Source organism: Crocodylus siamensis, chromosome 4 (assembly GCF_052110815.1).
Source record: "Crocodylus siamensis isolate JL-2025a chromosome 4, ASM5211081v1, whole genome shotgun sequence".
Classification (NCBI taxonomy): Eukaryota; Metazoa; Chordata; order Crocodylia; family Crocodylidae; genus Crocodylus; species Crocodylus siamensis.
In genome coordinates, this window is record NC_143398.1 from 159174860 (window position 1) to 159196350 (window position 21491).

Genomic DNA, 21491 nt, shown 5'->3' on the forward strand with positions numbered 1-21491 from the left:
CCAGAACTGCCTTCTATATTATTGTATTTACTTATTTAAGATGAGCCCTCCCACACACAACTGGGAGAAAAAAAGCTCCTCATCTTAGATTTGAATACGAGGGGGAGCAGCAGCTTCAACTCCAACCCCCAAGGCTGGGGGTAGAGCTGGAGCCACAGCTGTTGTCCCTAAGCTCCTCAGAGCCAGTGCTCCCCCACACCTTCCACTCACACCTCCAACTGGAGCACAACACTGGCCAGAAGCAGGGAGTATGGAACACATTCTGCCTCTGTCCCCAGCCCAGCCACACAGTGGCAGCAGCAGCTCTGGCCCCCCATCTCCAGGGCTGAAACTGAGGCTGCCACAGTAGCTGTTGCATGGCTGGGGCAGGCCTGGAGGAAGCAAGTGCTCTGTACTCCCTGTCCCCGACCAAAATGGGGCACCAGCTAGAGCTGCCAGAGGAAAGTAAGTGGTTGGCAGGGCGGGGTGATGGGATGGTAGCACATAGGGCAGGCAGGTGGGAAGGGGGGCTAATTGGGGGAAGGGACAAGTGCAGGGGGGTACAGGCATCGTGGAGAAGGGTAGGTATCAGGACATGCTGGGTTTGCAGGTGCTAAAGGGAGGAAAGGGGCAGATGGCAAGGAGTAGGTGGTCAGGTCAGTTGACTTCTCTGCCATCTGCCCCACTGCAGCAGTTGGGGGAGCAGCGGGAATTAAGATGACCCTCCAAAAATCAGAAATTCTAGGACATGGAAATTCTAACAAATTTGTAAGTTTTCCAAGTCTAGAATATAACAGGGTGTATGTGTGCATGTGTAGGGGTGTGGCAGGCAGAGGTGTCCATCTTAAGTTCAGAGACGTCTTGGATTTGGGTAGATACAGTAACTGTCTGTGCAGCACCCAGCATAACAATCTTGACTCAGCCAGGGTTCCTAGGTACTTCCACACTGTAAAATATCATACTGGTTTATTGTACATCTTTATATTTCTAGGGATCAATATGACTTCTTTGCACCTGCTTAACCTCTAGGTATCAGCAAGAGCAGCACAGTTTTGAGAAGAGCATATGGTCCTGCAGCTTCAAATCTTTACTCTAGTGAGTAACAGGCAATTTGGCCCCAAGTGTCTACAATATAGTCACACCTCCAAAAATTCTAGTCATAACACACAATTTGATCAAAAGAGTTGGAAAAAAATTCTTGTCTTCTAGTCCATCCCCTTGCCAGTTTAAGATTCCTCCACCTCATTTCCCACCACCCAAGTACTTTGCAACTTGATGGTTTTCCACAGGTGTTGATCAGCACACATAAGTATATACGAAGAGGTCACGTATGTAATGTAATGTACTAATAGCTTGTACTCCAACTATTCATTCAAATTGGACATCATCAAAAATCAACAAGAAACCTCTGCCCTTGACAAAGTTTCCACAGGAAACCAACCACTAGAGAAGCAATGTTCTGGAATTGCCTTCCAATGCAAGTAATGAATGCAAAAGGATTAATTGCATTTAAAATGGACCAAGATAAGTTTATGCCCAGGTTCATCTGATGTGTTGCCTGCAACAACAGGGACTAGACTTGAAAGCTTAGGAGAGCCCTCCCAGTCCTGCGAAGACTCTAGAGCCCACACTGACCTACTGCATCTCCAACACTGGGCTCGGTCTTGAGTGGGGCAGGTGGTGGATGCACTGGGCTGCTGTTGTTCTTGACAGTGTCTGTGCTCGTTACAGAGGTAGTTTCTTTCCGAGAAACTTTAGACAACGGCGGCTCTTCTACTGCAATTCCACTCTGCCGCTGCCGTCGCCGCTTTTTGCTCCACAGCTCATGGCAATCCTGCCAGTGAGGGAGGCTAGAAGGAAACAAGAAGTTTTAGCAGAGAAAAAAAAAGGGGGGGGTGGGAGGTGGAGTTCCAGGATCCAATTCAAACTTTGCATGTTACTGCCAAACCACCTGTACTCCAAAAAGACAAGCTAAGAAATTGATCCTCTGGGCAATGCTGCAAGAATGTATCCTCTTGAAACTAGTAAGGCAGCATTTTTGTATATGCATCACTTCAATTAAGGGATTTTAAATAAAAAAGGGCTAGATTAGCTTTGATGCATATTGCTTTCAGGTAGGGCTCCACATACGGGTAACTGGGTGAACCTGAGTGGCCTATAATATGCATAAAGTAATACTAGATAGATCAGAGGTAAGCAAAGTTCTGCCTGCCGGCTGGATCAGGCCCATGGCAGACTCCATTTCCCAGCAGCTCCTGCCTGCATCAGTGTGGCAGGTTGTCAGGGAGACCCCAAGAACAGCTGCGCCATGACAGCGTGGGGGGCCAGGGTTCCCATGGAGATTAGCCCCAGCAGCATTGGCAGGGCATGCAGCTGCTCTGAAGCTGGGATCTTGCAGCAGAGACAGCTGGCAAGGGCATGCAGGCAGTGGATTGCAGCTCTGCCCCAGCTCCAAACCATGCTATCACTACTGCAAGATCCCAACTCTAGCCCCAGAGCAGCTCCCCACATAACTGTGCACCCTGCCAGTGCTGCTGGGGCCAGTCTCCATGAAAACCACAGCCCTGCACTGTCACACACTCCTGGGGTCTCCATGGAAACTAGCTGCAGTAATGTCGGCAGGGGCTGCTGGGAAATGGAGTCTGGCTGCTGGCCAGATCCACCATTTTGCACACCCCTGGACCAGATAATAGTCCCCCAACTCTTAAAACAAATGAGTCTAGTTCACAGAATTAGGAGGGAACTTCTCCTCCCATTTCACTGCCTTTGTACATTTTTAGATTCCGTGTTCAAAGCTTTATATAGTTTAGTAGCTATCACAGCAGAGTATATACATGCTGCTTAAGTAAGAATGCCTTAATAATCAGACACAATGGCATAAGGGTTGTTGTTTGTTTTGTGTGTGTTTTTTTTGGGGGGGGGAAGGGAAAGGGGGGGGTTAAGTTCTGGGAATTGCTTGGGAACATCCAACTACTACAGCAATTTTTTCATAAACCTGATAGATTTAATGGGCTTAGGATCAGGCTGCTCCATGAACACTGTGCTGAACCAAGAGAGGATGCTGTGGTCTTGTGATGAGGGCTGCCCGCAATATCCTTCAAGCAGATGAACATTTTAAAACCTATCATCATTCTGGCATGCATTTCCAAAGGAGGCAGAGCAGGTTTTTGTAAGTAGTGTGCTCTGTGGCATACTACAGTGTGACAGCAACCCATCAGTTATTCTACTAGCCAAAGAATAAGCACCACTAAGAGGTGGACCTAACTAACTTCCCCGCCAGACAGAGAAAAGGTTCTTAAGTTATATATACTCCCCCTCTTTATTGTCCATCAAATAATTTCAAAACAACTCAAAATCATGAAAAGGGTAAGGCTCAACAAGCACCATCTTACAGAGGAGAGGGGCAAAACCAAAAAACAAGAAGGTGAAGTGCCCTGCTCAGTTATACAGCCTGTGTGTGACAAAAAAGGAAACCAGGAATGCCGTCTCAATTGACTACTTCAGTGATAAGGAACACTGCACACGCTTCATTGCCTTCTTCCTGCTACCCCCCAGGCAGTTTCAGCAGGTTGTTGTGGGCAATGCCAATCAGCACTTACTCTGGAGGAGCCATCTTGCCGAGGTCAACATCCTTGAGGAAGTCGCTCTGCAGGGCCTGTTCTGCTGTGCAACGTTTGCTGGGGTCTAGAGTCAGCATATGGTCCAGCAGATCGAGAGCAGCTGAAGGAATGCTGGTTAGGAACAAGGCTACATTAAGAGGCTGTTTGAAAAGAAGGGGGAGGAATCCTATGCCACATGTTCAAAAAAGAGCTTAAAGTTCACTTGAAGAGCCATCATTCCCTTTGATATATGGAGACAACCCATCCAATCCAAATTAGAGTCATCCAACTATATGCAAAATGGCACACTCCATAGGAATCTGCAGCAAAAGAATTATAAACACTGGACTCATAATGCTTCCCATCTCACTTCAGCCATTAGTGAAGGTAAACTCTGCTATGAATCACTAGACAATGGCACTTTCACAGATAGTGTACAGCACTGTCCTGGAAGACTGACAGTTTCACAGGCAGCATTCTGAGACTGATAGGCTCTTCTGTTTAGTTTCCCTGAAGGAAGCTTGACAGGCTAGATGCTATGCTGGAAAATTTCACAAACAGTGCACTTAAAGCAAGAACTGCAGATGCAATGCAGTGAACTCTGTGGGAAGACAGTAATCAGCGACAACATGGCCACAGTTTTAAATGATGATGAGCCAGCTCCAGGCTCCTTAGGAATAGAAAGACACTTTGAATATAGGCTGTTAGAGGGCAGAGGAAAAAATGGGGTGGGAAGTCTCATTTCATCTTACTACCTCCTCCACTTCTACATAAAGAAGAATAGAATAAAGCCACTGGAGGGTATAGTAACACCACCAAGCTATAAATCATGGAACATTCTGATAAATCACAAAACTACAAATACAGCCATTCGTCTACTCTCAGATAAAACTCACAAAGAGAATTCCTCACGCAGACGCCTTCGGTATTGCTTCTTAGGTTTCATAGTGTTGAAGTAGGGCAGCTTGATGACGTCTGGCCACACAGCTGGGCAGGGGCTCCCACAAAGTCGGCTAAGAGAGAACCAGAGAGCAGAAAACTATCAGCACACAGCCCAGCCAGTGTCATTCAAGTTAAACAATTCCCATCCTAAAGCAGCTTAGCATAGACAGCCAGGGGTTGAGAAGGATTAGAGAAATGTCAGGTTAAAGAGATATTGGGGAACGGAGGCAGGTCAAGGGAGAAGGAGAGTGCTTACCTTGATTTAAAAACATTTAAAATATGTTGGGTTTCCAGTGCTGATCTCTTGTTTTTGTGAGCCTTATTTTTGCTCTCACAAATAATTATTACACTCATTTTGAGGACATGCACATTAAACAGATGTGAACTTAATTTTCAGATACAAAGAACTAGAGGTCTAATAACTCACATTTGCAGTTGCAATAATTACTGGCTTTATTTTGCGAACTGATTAGAGAAAGAAGGAGCTGGTGTAATACTAAGACTAAGTGCATGAGTGGTTTCTGTAATACCTCTTCTTATAAGCATGCATGTGCAATGCTTTACCTGATTAATTCAAGCTGAGCCAGTTCCAGATTGGCTTGAAAAATAGGCTTCTTTGTAAACAGTTCCCCAAGGATACAACTGGAAAGAGAAAAAAACAAGAGGTGGTCATGACAGCAAACACTAGGGATGATCATTTGAACAGCATGGCATTTCTGCTTCTAATCAGTTTTGTCTAGGGCAGGTTATTCACACCAGGGTTCAAAAGCAGGAACTGACCAACTAACCTCTGTGTAAAAAGTTACTAATTCCAGGCACTAAGGGAGCAACATTTGCCAACAGCCCTATTAAGGTATCAAGCCTGTCACATTTCTCAGGAAAAGAGAAAAAATGTTAACAGGATCACAAAAACACAACCAGGAGTAAACAAGAAATTTTGTTTTGCTTTTTTACCTTGAAGATACTTTGACTAGTCTCACTCCAGCTAGAAAAGATCAGGACAAGGAAAAAGTTCAATCTCTCCTTGAGCCTTCAAACATAAGCCTCACTTAAATGCCACATATATGCATGGCACTGTTCCCATATTTATTTAATTTTTTAAAATATCACAGAGAGAATAATTTTGGACTTTACAGCTTTCAAAAGTGTTCAGCACCCTTAGTATGGGCCAGACATTCACAAAGGTTCACAGAGCTCTGTTAGAAATCTATTTATAAGCACCAGAAGGGAAACTATTGAGTGCTGAACCTTTTGGAAAGCCTGGCCCCATGTATGGGTGCTGAGCCATTGAAATTTACATTTAGGATGCTTTGAAAATCTGGTTCTGCATCATTCAATCAGCAGCTCCACCTTTTTAAGACTCAAGGCAGCCCTCATTAGACCTGATGCACCCTCCGTAACTTGTGAGCAGCACCCCATTTAAAAAACTAAATTATTCATTACAGTGTTTACCTGTACGCAGAAGGGCCAGGCAGTAGGGCAGGGAACACCATGAGCCTTTGCACTTACCTCCTCACACTTACTGGCACCCTCCAAAGAACCTTGCAGCAACCTCAGGGAATTGACAGACATGGAATTCTCTGTGCTGTTCACTCATGGCCCCATAAATGACAGCCACCCCATTACCCCCACCCAAAAGATGTCCTCTGTTGGGTCTGGTGGGGTGGGGGAAATCAAGCTCCACTTTGGAGCTGGCTGTGCACCTGCAGCCTCTCTCCCCTAGCCCTGCCTCCCATCTCCAGTGCTGTCTTCAGGATGGGGGGAGAACGAGAAGGGAGCTCTGTCTTGGTTTGTCCAGCCTGTGCTGGAAGTGGGAGAAAGTGGTGTGAGTGGACCGGAGGACCCCACCTGGGGGGCCCTTCCAATCCACCCCCCAGCACAGGCTGGGCAAACCCCAGGTGGAGCCCTCTCCCCACTCCCTTCTGCCCATCCCATCCTGAAGACAGCACTAGGGACAGGGCTGGGCTGCATGAGCCAAGCCCTGCTCCTAAGCAGGCACTGACAGAAGTTAATGAAGGCGCTCCACTCTGAAGTGCCTTCATCTGAACCCTCATGTAATGATGATTCATTTTGTCATGCAATTGGGTACTTTTAAAATGCTCTACAGCTCTGCATTTCTGTTACGGCATGGCTGCAGAGCACTTTCAGAGAGAGGGCTGATTGCTGATAGAAGTGATGTTTCTGTTGCACACTCTCACAGTACTGTGGCACCCCGGCTGAGAATCACTGTACTAAATCCACAGGCATCCAATTGCTTAGGTGATTATCTGGACCAACAGAAGGTCCCAAATTCTCTGCTTTATGATGGTTTACGGATATTACTCTCTTTTGAAGAATGTAAATATCCTTTGGTGTCTCCACCTAAACTAAGTTTCCAGCCTGCTGGCTACAGAAAACCTCCACTAGGACATCAATTCCCTACTCCAAGCCTGCAAGCTGCACAGAATGAACAAAGAGCACCAGAGCCATGAACTTCCCTTATGCATCTACCGGAGTATTAACTTCAAAACTTGGTTGTACAATGTAAATATTAATGACATCTAAGCAAACAATTTAGTACAAAATACCCAGCCTCAATCACTATAAAAAAAGCAAACAAAGTATAATGTATTTCAAAACCAACGCATGCTTCCTTTCTCTATTTCACTCCAGAGCTTAAGAACTTTGACAAAACACTTTAGTTGTTTGGTGATAACACACCCTTATTTTGGTGCATCAAATTCAGAGTGCAGATGGCACTTAATACATTCTGTAACTGCATAAAAGACTTGGACGAGACCTAAATCAAAGCTGATTTGCGACTCCAGCAGCTTTAGCATCACAAACTATATAAGAACAAGAATGCAACTCCAGCTAGAATCTTAAGTTCTCGGAAGGGCTTACTGTGCAGACTGGCAGATAAAGTGGGGGCACAGAAAAACAAAATTCAAGTCATAAATTGGTCTAGTATATAGAAGCCAACAAAAAAGCCTACACAATCCTGTTGGAGGATTAACAGCACTAGATTTGGAATTTAACTAGATCTGGAATTTAACTGAAGTTTTCTAAACAGACATGCCCAAAACTACATGGGATGCAAGCAGGGGAAAAAAAACAAGGAACTACAGTAGTAAGTATCCTACATAAGGAAATGGCAGCATTCTTAACCTACCTGTCATAATAGACATAATGAGACAATTACACAACCAGAAATGAGATCCTTTGCTGGGAAGGTACAGCTATCTATTTTGTAAATAATTCCCAAGAAACTTTTATTTCTTTGGAAAGGTATTTGCAGCATGCATTTAGACAAAGCCTGGTCTTAAAAGTGTAATTGAGTGATTAAATGCGATAAACTCTGGCTGCTTGCTGACATGGGGAAAAAAAACCCAGCGCTTTACTTTAAAATTGGTGCGCTCCTGTGACCAGCACAAGCCCAGAAGAGGCAATGTATTAGTTGCACCTGGCTTTCCCAAAGTTTGTACAGATTGGATGCTTTAGTAGAGCTTGTTTGGCACTTTTATCTAATAGCTGATTGAATCGGCTATTAGATAAATAGGCCAAAAACCCCTGATGTACCCAAACTATACATATACTGCAGAGCTGGGTCAGAGTAACGTGCTACTGATTCTGGTAAAGCATGTTTTGTTTTTTTGCTCTCTCCCCTTCCCCCCATGTCTGTCAGCCCCCTTTATTTCATCAACCCTATTTTATAAGCTGCCTCTTCATTTTTTCATTTTCCTAAACATTGCTGAAATGAAAGCAAAACCAACATGATATTGTTGCTACTGCACCAGTTACAAGACAAGTATTTTCTGTGGGGTCACTGTTAGAACTTTCAGCCCCAGCTTGCAGTCTTTCTGATGCTCAAAGCTGCGAGGAAATGCAAAAGAATAAGGCAAGATGCTTACCCACAGCTCCACACATCTATGGCTGGTGTGTAACGCTCCTCACCTAGCAGCAATTCTGGAGGTCGATACCATAATGTAATGACTTTATTCGTATATGGACGGCTGGAAGGCAAGATACACACATTTAAGTTACTTCCAGTGAATCTCAAAATGCTTTAAGGTCTATAGGCCTATATATTTGAAAATACTGATTGAAGTCAGACATTCAATTAAAACAGCCTGATTTTAAGAGCCGTTGGACTTCCACAACTCCTGTGCAAGTCAGTGGGAGCTCTTGACAGACTGCTCATTTAATAAATCAAACTGCTTTTATTGAGATGGAAAATCTGAACACCTGCATTCAAAAACTCTGTCCCTACATGTGCCAGTCACTTCACCTAGCACCACACTGCTGATGTGCAACAGCAGGCCTACTCAAAAAAGTTTTGGGGGCAGAGGATGATGATTGGAAAAAAGTACTGTAAAATTAGAGGCAGAGAGCGAAGGAAGTGAAACTTCTGTATAATCTACCGGGTTTGACTAACACGAAGCTGTCAGTACCATTTGAAAGGGTTCCTCCACCCCTCCACCCAAATGCCTGCAGAGTATAAATACATTTACTGTAGAACAAAACTGGTTTCTAAGTTCCCAGATTGACTATTGGGCATCAGCATGACTCATTCCACATTAGCAATTCCCCAGTTCAAGTGCCTCACCTCTCTTCAGAGCTGTACAGTCGGGCAAGTCCAAAATCTGCAAGTTTGATCTGTCCACTGGAAAACAGAAGCACAACTACCCACATGAGTTAAATTAAGAAAGAGCAAAAACTAGTTAACATAAGATAATGGGACGGACAAATGACAAATAGTGTTTAGCTACTGACTGGATTGTTTAGACCTGCCTTTTTCTTTTTTTTAAATTGAATACTATTTAATTTTCCAGGTGAAGGAAAATGGATAGTAATTCAATTTCATCTCTGCTACAAGACTTCCCAACTGGCAGTGGCTCTACAGAATCATTCTACAGGTCCCAAGGTATGTGGCTGCATTTCCTTGCAGTATTACTTTCACAGATTTTGTCAGTTCTTACTGGCATCCAGACAGTCCCAAAGGTGATTAGCAAATTGTCACCAAATTACAGCCTACCCCATAAAAGATTCCCTCAAACAGCAACAACAATCTCTAGCTGAGATAAATGGGAAGAATTCATTTGAAGCCTTCTACTCTAGCCCTAAAATTGAACTATCTAGCACTTTACCAGAAGAGGATGCATGTTAGTTTGATCCGGCTCCCCAGCATCTTTATAGATCGGGCACTTCACCGGGGCTTTTTGGCACTTTTATCTACAGTTGATTCAATCAGCTATTAGATAAAAGCACCAAAAGGCCTTGCCAAAGCTTGCAGTTTATATATAGATATTGGGCGAGCCAGGTTAAACTGACACAATGCCTCTTCTGGGCATGTGCTGCACTTGATGCGGAAGTGTACCAAGCTGAAAGTAAAGCACCGTTTTTTGGGGTTTCCCCGCCCCCCCATGTCTGTAAGTAGCCCCAGAGATCAACACAAAGAAAGAGAGCTAATTGCACTGTTTAAAGGCTTGGACTGTAAAGGTTACAACAGGGACTGAAGTGTGAAAACACAAAACTTGAGTGGTAGTCACTATGTGAGAACTCAAATGGTGTCTGCAGTGTTGGGAAGATGGGAACAAACATCAGGAAAGACTAGAGACTTAGAAAAGACATACTTAGTTCTTCCTTATGTTCCCTGAAGCCCAAGGAAACAATGGAAACCATGCTGAAATAGATCAGTAACTTTTTTCCTCTGGGACACCTAAGATTTGAACTAATAATAATGGCAATGGGAATTCTTCCCCTCAAGTTCTACCACTAAGCAAGCACCTCATTTATCTCTACCACACAGTTCAGGATTTTTTACTTTTTGGTGCATCAGGTAGTTTTGAGAGGAAGGCCTAACTCTGTAATATGCCCTTAATTAACAATCCATTCCATGGCTCCCTTTTTTATTTGTAGGCTTAAATGCATAGGTTTGCTTCAACATGCCCAAACACATCCCCTAAGCACCAACATATGGGCTTGTCTACATAAGAAAATAGCTCTCTCTCTCTGGGTGGACACTCTTATTCTACACTTTGTCAATAAAGTCACTTCCAGCGTAGAGTAAGAATGGGGGAATACTAAAGCAGAATAGTTGCTCCACTTTAAGTTTACCATAAACTATTTACAATAGCTTTCCTGTGTAAATAAGCAGGTAGGCAAACAATATTTTTGTTAAAACACTTTAAAAGCTAAAATTGCACCAAGACAGTTTAGCATTCCTAGGTTAACATGAAAAAGAAGGAGAGATAATGAGCAGTAAAATCTGCCAACAAAGGATCTCTTGTGGGAAGTCTGCCTCCAACAGGAAATTAAATAGGAGGCTATTATGCTCATTCACCTTTGGCTGCAAACAGAACTCAAAATGCAGTGGCAACACCCAGAAGAGCAGCAGCTTAATTAGAATAATCTGTCATGCTACTAGTAGAAATACGCAGGAGACAGAATTCCAACAGCAGATTAGAACAGCTTACTCTTAACTGTGCTTTAGAAGAGGGCTCTAATTTCACAGCTCAAATTAACCAATTTGAATAGGGAAAAAAGAATCTGGTTAAAAAAAAAATCTGGAAAAAAATCTGTACTATACCCAAAGTCATGTTACCTGTTGTTTAATAAGATGTTGGAGCACTTAATGTCTCTATGAAGAAAATTCTTTTTGTGACAATAATCCAAACCCTCCATTAACTGTTTCATGAAAGACTTGATATGGTCCTCTGAGAAATGTACCAAGCCAGATTCTAGCAGCCCCATTAGATCATGGTCCATGTATTCAAACACAAGGTAAAAGGCACCTGAAACAAAGAGAGACACAACAAACATCAGACTGAGAATGAAAGAGCAGATTCAAATGTTTCAACATTTTTGGTTATAGTTAGTAGAATAACTTAAGAAACAGACTAAGATTTTTTAAGAAGTGACTTGTCATATTATGCGATGAGCTTAGCACCCTAGAGGAACCTAAATTTCAGAAGATGGTGAAAGAAAGAAAAAGAGGGCCCTATTACATGTCACACTGGGTCCCCAAAAAATCAAAGCATCCAAAACTTCTGACTTACTTTTGAAAATATTGCTTAAATTAATGCAGCAGTATATATTTTGTGTTTTTTTCTCAGGTGCACTTTTTATAGCAAGAGAAAAGTGGACAGAAGAAGCATTGATGTAAACTACCAGTCAAACAATTGAATCTGCTGAAGAGTTTATCCAAAATGAAACTTAAAAAAGAAAAGTGCTTTAAACAAGCCATCAAGTTTACAAGGTGAAAGACGGTAGAAAAAGCTTCCACATCTGTTAAATAAACTAGTTCTTCAGACAGTTAATATTATTGAGCAGATTAAGGGAACTGACCGGGGCCAGAAGCATTGGTTTGGGAGGGAAAAAAAAAAGACACAGCAAAGGCTAAGTTTTAAAGACTGATCTCTCAAAAACTTCTCAGAAATGCTTTATGCCCTTACAAAGGCTCTCTCAGTAACTTCCACATCAAGTGTGCTTAGTGAACAAGAACAAATACATTTTTTCTAAAAGACAGTTCTGTAATGTTAACATGAACCCTTGTGTCAAGACTACTATAAAAGGATCTGCAGCCCAAATTTAAAGCCTCTCTTTCATACCTGTAAAAACCTAATGCTTTAACATGAATAGGGTTGCTCAAGTGTTCCCAACTATGACTTAAACACCAATTCTGCTGAAGGTGTACAACAAATACTCAAGAAGGAACAAACTCTGGTACATTCCATTTGTTTTGTAGGGCTTATGCAAGTAGAGTAGGGAAAAAAACTCAAGATCTTATAAAATCTCTTAGGCCTACAGAGCTGATGCAGCTCAGGGAGAACAACTTGAAGTCTCTTCCTTGATGCATCAACAGAATAGTCTAATCAGTTGATACCAGAGTCTGTAGTAGTAGAATGCACTGATCCAAGACTAGGTAGACAATTTTTTTTCCTGACACTCCTATGTCAATTATGAATGGGAACAGACATGCAAATCAAACACTAAATGAATGGTGGTCAACTTGCAGCAAGGGTGCCATAAGTGGCAGGGGCAGCCTCTGTCTGTGGTCCATGGGAGATCAGGAAGGAAGGAGACAGTTAGCATGGCAGCAGGTCAGGCAAGGAGGAAAAAAGCAGAGCAGCAGATCAAGTACAGTAGGGGGATAAGAGTGGCACTTGGAGAGAGCATGGGGATCAATTTGTGGCACACCAGCCAAAAAGGTTGCCCGACCCCCGCCCAAGCAATGTGCGAGACTGGTAGGGCCTCCTAGCAGAGATAGAGTATACCAGCCAAAACTCCCCTATTGGTATAACTTATATCCCTACAAGGCAGCTTTGCCAGTATAATTCAGTCAGTATAGCTATTTCAGCAAAGCCTCTGATGGATACAACAGCTCTCAGTCCCTTGAAGCTTGCAAGAAAGGAGATGCTATTAAGTAGGGATCTATCTAAATCACACCAAAAGTATGTTGCATAGTGGCCACTTTAATCTTGCCCTTTTCACCATGTATCCCCCCCCCGCCCCCCCAACATGAAGTCACTCTGCAACTAACAATACCTTTGTCCTTTTTGAAATCTAATGCATCTTCTTTGTCTGTAACAATTTCCTTCATATTAACAACACTGCGATGGATCAACTGTCGGAGAATTTTGATTTCGCGGATGGCTGTGATAGGGAAGCCCTCCTTCTCGTTGTCCAGCCGCACTTTCTTTAGGGCAACCAGCTCACCTGTTGGAACAAGTCAGTGTCAAAGCTACAGTAGATAAAGTAAATGACACTGTCTTACAACTCTTCTCCAACCTTTTTGGTTATTGTTCATTTTCTTAAAGGAAAATACTCATTCAGTTTTGATTTGTGGCATTAGCACAGATGTTCTTAGGTTCCAATTGCTTAGTTTATATTTTTAAATCAATGTTCTAAAGCATATCAAAAAAGTGTTACATTGCACTATTTTATCTCCATCTTGAAGCTCTGAGCATAGGAATGCTATTTCACTAATTTAGCCTGAAAAAAACCCCACTCAAAAGAAAGAAGTCTAGTCTGCTGTTAGGAATTACTGTATTTACTGGACTCCAAGACAAGGTATCCCCCTCCACCCCCACGCCATTCAGTATAGGGGAAAGAAAAGAACACCTCACCTTGGATTGGAATAAACAGTCGGGGGGGGGGGTAGGGAGGGGAAGGACGCAGCTGCTGCAGCTCTGACTCTGCCCCAGAGACTTGATAGGGGCGAGAGCCACAGCAGAAGCCTCCCCCCCGCACCCCCCCCGCATATCTTTACTATCAGGTACAGCTCGGGCTCCATTCATTCCAAGGGCAAGAAGCACATAGAAACTCCATTCCCTGCCCCCAGCCAAATCAGCAGTGGCACAGCTCTGGCCCCAGGACACTGCTTCATGGCTGAACAGGGGTTTCACTTCCACAGGCTCCCTGCCCCAAGGAGGAATGGAGCTGGAGCCACAGTTTCATAGTTGATGATCTGCTCAGGTCCCTTCCGACTATACCAAGTCCAACCCTCTGCCATGGACAGGAAAGAATGCTGGGGTCAAATGACCCTGGCTAGGTGATTATCTAGCCTCCTCTTGAAGGCCCCCAGGGTAGGAGTGAGCACCAATCCAATCCAAGCCATATTGGACGGGGGGGAGAACAGGGGAAGGGAAGGGACAGACACACAAGAGGTGTTCAGCAGAAGTTATAGGGAAGAGGTAGGGCAGGGGGCAAGAGGGCCACCTCAACACCACCCCCACTGCTGCTTTCCCACTGAAGCAGTAGGGGGACACAAATCGAGACAAATTTAAGATGATCCTCCAATGTCTAGAAAATTTGAAGAAAATTTATAATGGTTTAGTATATAGAATCCAATTATTGGGGGCATCTTAAATTCAAAGTAATCTTGGATTCAGGTAAATATGGTAATCATAAGGAGACAGAGGCACTGGTTTCTATTCTCACTGTTGATGATTTACTATTACTTTCCAAAAGACAATTCAAACTACAGGCATCTGTTTCTTAATCTGTTAAAGGGGAGATCCTGCTTTCAGACAAACCAGAGCTGTGAAAAATCAGTATTGTAAAGGATATTGAGATCCTTGAAGTGCAAACTGCACTCCCTGGGAGATATGAGGGCCATTACTGGTCATGGGGCCAACACACTACAAAGCACCCCATATCATGGGAGGTTTGTTCATGCAATCACATTATAATTCATTCGTTCAATTATTTCCGATACCTCACAAATCACAATAAGTGTCCTGTAGGTATTATGTAAAAAGCAGCAGTGATATGAGATATTACTGTACACAACACCATCTTCTCCAAAAACGTGCTGAGTGGGAAGCAAATATGTGCAAATTATTCAGAATTATCAAAACTTCATTTACGAACACAAAAGAGGGCATCCCAAAGATGCTACAATTGCCAGGCAGAAAAAAAATGAATTTAGAACAGGTTGGACATGGCTTTGTTTGACTCTTTTGCTTGGATCGCTTCATTGTGGTTTCAGAACCCAACTTCTTTAGGCTCCTAGAGACATTACTGTCTTTAGTGGTACTGCTCTCATTAGCTAGCTATAGATTATGCTCACTTACTGTAATAGCACCAAAACAAATTTTTAAAGTCGCCATTTTTACCTGTATCTTTGTCCTTGGCTTTGTACACTTGCCCATATGTTCCTTCTCCAATAATCCCAATAATATCAAATTTATCCACGCAACGCTTGCCCCAGTCACTTTCAGTCTGTCTCCTCTCACCGTAACGAGGACAACAAATTCTGAGAAAGGGAAAATTGAAAGGTTTAGAATTTTAAAACTAAAGTGTTCATAACTGGGAAAGACCACAAAGTTTAAACTACCACAAGCATCTTTATTTTAAAACGCCAAACTACTGTACTCATAATTGTCAACCTGTTTTAAATGAGGCTTGTCAGTACTCTGAAAGATGGACTAGTTTTACTGTACTTCCATAACCAGTTCCAGTTAAAAATGGCTTTGTGAAATCTTACACCCATAGTATTTAAATTATACTACATAGTCCTACACCTCACACACAGAGAAACCATATGATGCCCACCACAACCAAACCTGAAGCCAGAATTTTAAACACCCACAGCACCAAAGCATCAATCCCTGCAATTAAAGCAGACCTCTACAAACCGTAGAAGCCTAACAAGCATTATTCTTAACTGTATTAATTCAGTGGCACCCTTTATTTCTCCCATGTACAGCAACAGACCTAAAAAGTAATTAAAGGTTATAACATATCAAATTCACACCCTACCAAAAGGTTTTTAATGCGATTCACCACTGTGTAGTTTGCCTATAGCTCAAACTAATCAATTTATCCCTGCCTTAAGCATGGAGAAAGCTCTCTGATAAAGATCTTGTTATGCTTTTCACCTGAGAGTGGTTTGAAAAGGAGCCAAACTCATCTTTCCTGTAACATAATTCTTTGATATTTTTAGCTGGTGAAAAGCATTTGGCAACTTCTATCTGGATGTAGGACACATGATCATTATTTTCTTACCTCCCCCTTGTGCAAGAAAAGGAAATATATGTGACACTAAGAATGTTTATTTTCTTGGTCAATTCATAATTCTCAGAAGGGAAGTTAAAGGACCATCACTTTTTACCAATGCCTCAGGTAAAGGCATGTTATCATTTCCTAAATAACAGCTTTCTAGACACTGAGTAGTGTGTATCTGGTTCCTTCCTACTGGGCTGCTTTGATCTCAAGACAAGAAGCCCTTTCCCAATTCAGATGAAGTGCTGTTTTCAAGGCAAAGGCTAAATAAAATGTTGAAAGGAATTTCCAAAATAGACAGGGTTTGAGTCAAACATGGCATGCTCCAGTGATTTTTTATTATTTTTTTTAAACACACAATAAGGATCATGTAACAGGACAACAGGACCTGTCAAAGTGTTGTTGTCATGTCTGAATGACAGGCCCAATTTGGGGTGTGATGCACACATCCCACTTCATGTCCCCTCTTGTTCTCCCTGATTTTAGTCTCTCTGGTTTGGTTCTTTTCATGTGCATGGGGAAAGTACTCTATTCTTCAGCATGTGACAACCAACTAGAGGTGCACCGATACAATGGTCTGATATTGAATTAGCACCAATATAAAGAAAATTGACTGTAGCGAAATCCGTTTTTGCCTGATGTGGCTGATAACGTGGCGGATAGATGCCCTGTGCACAGCTGCAATGCAGGACGTAAGCGGCGAGAAGCACAGCCCAGCAGCTTGGAGAGCTACATTCAGCTGGTAAGTCTGTTGCGGTGGAAGGGGAGGGGGGAGGAAAGTGGTGTCGAGGTGGGGCAGATCAAGGCCCACACAGTGAGAGAGGGAGTGGGGCTGGCATGGGACAGAGCTGCGGTTCAGCAGGGAGGGATGGGGAGGGAAAGAGCGGCTCCCACTGCACACACCAGGGACAGGCACGTGCCTCCCGATTTGCACAAGGCGGGGCAAGGATGGACTCTCACTGTAGGCTGGGCTGCACTTGGGATGGGTGGCAGTGGAGCTGGGAGGAGAGTTGGGGGGAAGAGGGGGTTACGGTGAATTGAGGTGCCTGCAGCCCCTCCCATAATTCATTCCTAGTGCTGCCACCACCTGCCCAAGTGCAGCCCAGCCCCTCGCAGGAAGAGCCCAACGCAGCCCCAGCTCCAGCCCACCCCACTCTGCACAAATCTGGGGGCACATCCCCTCCAGGGTGCACACTGCAGCAGGAGCTGCCTTCCCCTTCCCCACGCCCCCTAGATGAGCCGTGGCTCCATCCCACGCCCTGTCCGGCCCCAGCTGGGTGATGTCTGCCCCTACCCCAGCTCCACTCCCTCCCTTACCACAGGGGCCTTGATCTGCCCCACCCATGCTCCTTCCTTTCCCTGTCCCCTTACACCACAGACTTACCAGCTGGACACTGCTCTTCAAGCTGCTGGGCTGCATATTGGAAATCAGATTGGTATCAGCCAATATGCCTCCTTAAAAATCAACTATCGTTATTTGGCCCCAACAATCTCTTTTGGTGCAGCCCTACAACAAACACTCAACATTTAAAATGACCTTAAAATTTCAGCGGTGTGGATGTGAAACAGGAGCACAAAGAGTAGATACAGAAAAGAGAAGCCAAGAACAATCTGGGTTTCACTTCCCATTGCAATTTTCTATGATTACAGTGGGCAAAATTCTGTTAGTCTTAAAATCAAACGATTTCCAATAAAACAGATCAGTCTGGAATGAAGTAACCTCGGCCGTAGAACATAACATTCCTCTGGAAGTTACATACAACTAGGATCATGAACACTTATTCTCATCAAGAATCCCAGAGTATTTTATGCAGACACAGTAGCATTAACTGCAGTGTCATGCCCATATTCCAATCTGTGTAGCTGCATTATTGCTTTCTTAAATTACCCTCAGCAGAGCCATCACAACCTAAACATTACAAATGTTTAGGTTGTTGAAAAGTATTAAAACAGCTGCCAGATTTAACTACAAAGGTGATTCTACTTTGGTGGTGTTATAACAATTTCCACATACAATTTAGGATATACTATAAACGACTTCAAGTTTTGTCTGAATGCAAGATGATATACAAATGCAAAACCATCATCATCATAAGACAACAGTTTTGGGAAGGCAATCTGTGTGGAGAAAAGTAAATAAATAAAGACCCTTACTTTGGTCTCTTTTTGAATGGTGGTTGAGGTGGTGTGGCTGCCTTTGGCTCTGGAGACTCTGGGGGTGATGGATCCCCTCCAAGAAGCTCTGGAGGAAGCGGGAGGTCAGTGAGTAAGTGCCGAGGTCTCTGCTCTCTCTCTCTCTTCACAGGTTTTGGAGGAACAATCTCCTTGGGACTAAACTCCAGAAAATTACAAGTTAATAAGAAGTGAAGCTCAGCCTTCCGCTTACATTAAAGAACAAAAGGATTAGAGGCCAGAAGTGTAATGTTTAAGTGCCTAAAGTTTAGAGGCTCAAACATGAATATGGGAGGTGGTGGGGGGAGGGATTAAGCTCAAAACCTCCAGACTTAAAAATACAGGACCCAATTATTATAATATCTTTCTAAAAATCAAAGCTATGTTGCTTTTTAACATATGCAATCTTCAAAATGACCAGTAGCTCTTTGCAACTAAGAGTTTCTCTATTCACTGGTAGAGCAGTTTTATGAAGTTGCATAAAATGCAGTAAGTTTAGGATATAACCTGCTATTCGTTGGCCAATTTCTACCCTTCCTCTCCAGCCCTTGTTAAAAATTTAATTATAGGCATGATCTATGAATGAGCACTGCATATCTCCAACGTGTAACCAATATTTAACATCTCTCCACTACGCTGCTTTTAAACTCATCAGTAAGGACAGAACTATGGGGACAGTAACTTTTGCATGTTGCATGTAGACCAAATGTTCTTTTCTTCTTTTATTTCATTACCATCAGATCCAAGAAGTTTGAGACTAGCAGGAGCCATATACCCAGAACCTAATTTCTTTTTAAGCGTGCACATGCTGGGTGCCAGGAAGAATTCCGGAAAAAACGTAAGTGAAACTGAATAGCAGTATGGAAGATACCATTATTTGCAATACTGGCCTCTATAAAAATCTACATCTATACAGAAAAGGGAAATACTGTCTTCTAATAAATATACTTTCAAGATTCCTTTCTTTCTGGGGAGCTAGACAAGGGGATTTCATGGCATCAGGTCTTATTCTTGATCATTAGCACAAAAAAAAAAGTCAAGACAGAGAAACTGATAGAAGCAGGCCATTTTCCTGACTTTCTTACTGCCTAGTAACTTCCCAAAAACCCTGAAAACCAGTTGCAAAATACAGTGCGTCACAATGGTATGCAAATGTTAGATACAGGTTTATTTAGTTGCACTGCCATACGTTCCTGTATAGAACCAACGTTCTGGCAGTTTCAGTAAAGGAATGGGCAACAAAAACATTTTCATTTCACTACTACAGAAGTCATCACATAGCTGCTATTAACTAACCAAAGCCCTGCTTCTCTCAGTACTGCAGGAGTGAAGAGGAGGAAATCTTTACTGACAGGCATCACTAAAACCATTGTTATTCTCATAGCTTATAATGAGCATGAGAGAAAGATCTCTGGGCTTGATCCCACCTCCTCTAAAGTCAACTACAAGCTTTCAACAGACTTTGAGAGAGAGCAACATGGTTCTCATTTTTGTCATTTGAGCAATGCAAAAAAAATAGTAATTGTTAAGGTTGATAAGAAAAACCTCAAAATGGTATCTCAGAACCTAAATGCTAGTCTGAACTCCCAAATATCCGGTGAAGATACTTAAGAAACTTACTAAATAGTTAAAACAAGATGTCTGAGGAGCATTTTTGTTGTTTACTCAGAACCAGTGTCTACACAGCTTAAAATGCTGTAAGAGCCAGCTGTTCTCTGACTTAAAGAGTTTCACCTACTTTTGGTGGAAGAGAATTTGTTTAGATATTTAATGTTATGAACTGTTCGTACTTATTCCTTATATCTTAGTCCAAAATAACCTAAATTGGAGTCTCTTCCAAAATACAGCCATTTCTTTATGAGAGATTTTAGGGAAGGATGAAAGCATGTCCCCATGCATGATTTGGAGATAAGTTTATCCACTGCTGCTGTCTGCTGGCTGATGCCAGTTGTTACCTACATTGGAGTTAAATGCTGCTGAGTAGTTTGCATATCAATGAGTACTCCTAGGTTATCAATGTAAATTTAATTAAAGCCAGGGCAGTCAAACCTTTTGCAAAGGCATTCTTTTTATCCTAAAGAAACACCATACTGTTATGCAACATTCTTGTGCTGAGGTGGAAGTAGAAAGCTGTGACTGTAAACTACACCGCTTCAAAACAAAAACAAGATAACCCCCACAAGAGGCATATTATTTTTAAAGAGCTACACCTGTTTCACTGTTTTGAGGATTTATATTAGTACTATATTTTAAGTACTGGGGGAGCTCACAGCTGTCTCCCAAAATTCCTAAGAGAGTTCTGTGTCAGCCACCAAACTCATACAATGAACAAGCCATTCCAATCTATACCCTTTGTTTTCACTGCCTTTTAATTTTCTGCCTACAGAATGAAAAGTTTCATACTGTACTTCAGCTTTAAAGGTGAACACTTAGGAAAGTTACAGAAGAAACCATAAAAGTTGCATCTTCTTTTTTTAATTTAGGCAAGCAAGAAGAAAAAGGCTTTTCTCTTCAGCATCTCAGAATAGGTTTCAAATGTCATACTCACTATAGCCTTCAGTTGCAGGGAGGGAAAGTATTCCTTTCACATACTGGACAAAATTAAGCAATCTATTTAAATCTTACCAACTTAATATGGCATCAGATATCAACTTCCAAATCTATAAGCTACTGTCTGGTATTATTGCTCAATGTGTGGATTCCATCTGCCCCATCTGGGCATTTGTAAAGAATGCAGCTTTTGATTAAGTGCCGTGTTATTTGTTGGACACCGCATTCATATAGAGGGCTGTCCAAGAAGTTCATCTTGTCAAGTGGTTTTGGTTTGTTTGTTTTTTTTGAAGCATCTGAATCCGGATCTCAATCTGTTCAGCTTGGCCCACGTTTCTCTGTCAACATTCTGCCCAATGTGGGACTCATTGGGTACTGGTATAAAATGCTGTAAGAATCTGTGCAATCTTTCCCATTGGTCAGGAAATTTGGATAGCTTGATACCTGGGGTCAACCTAATAAAATAGGATCTTTCTTCTCCCTTTTTTGAGAGGGCTTGAGAACGTGTTTATCAAAGTCTGAACAGAAATATATTTTGTCATTAATTTGGATAGCTCCAGAAATACACAATGATGGACAAAGTAAAATGAAGAATATGCAAAGCGGAAAGTCAACCTTAGGGGGAAAAACGTTATTCAGCCATTTATCTGGACACAAGTAAAACATTACTATTGTATCATCACAGGCATGCTGTGAGCTGGACAAATATAAAAGTTATATAATACTTTGCAAGGCTGTTTTAACAACAGAACTGACTTGATA

General features: G+C 42.5%; 1 protein-coding gene across 5 annotated transcripts in view; it reads right to left on the reverse strand.

Moving 5' to 3' along the window:
• CDK12 (cyclin dependent kinase 12) overlaps positions 1–21491 on the reverse strand; it is a 122305-nt gene that overhangs the window by 89875 nt on the left and 10939 nt on the right. For all 5 annotated transcript variants that reach the window (XR_016441961.1, XR_016441960.1, XR_016441962.1 and 2 more), the window contains exons 3-12: positions 18162–18338; positions 15119–15258; positions 13047–13217; positions 11104–11293; positions 9106–9162; positions 8411–8512; positions 5085–5162; positions 4475–4591; positions 3579–3710; positions 1615–1829 (exon numbers count right to left, since the gene is read on the reverse strand). Coding sequence is in view for 2 of the 5 variants with exons in the window: in XM_090044531.1 (XP_089900657.1) it covers positions 1615–1829; positions 3579–3710; positions 4475–4591; positions 5085–5162; positions 8411–8512; positions 9106–9162; positions 11104–11293; positions 13047–13217; positions 15119–15258; positions 18162–18338 (1379 nt within the window). In the remaining 3 variants the exon portion in view is untranslated. The remainder of the gene's footprint in view (positions 1–1614; positions 1830–3578; positions 3711–4474; positions 4592–5084; positions 5163–8410; positions 8513–9105; positions 9163–11103; positions 11294–13046; positions 13218–15118; positions 15259–18161; positions 18339–21491) is intronic.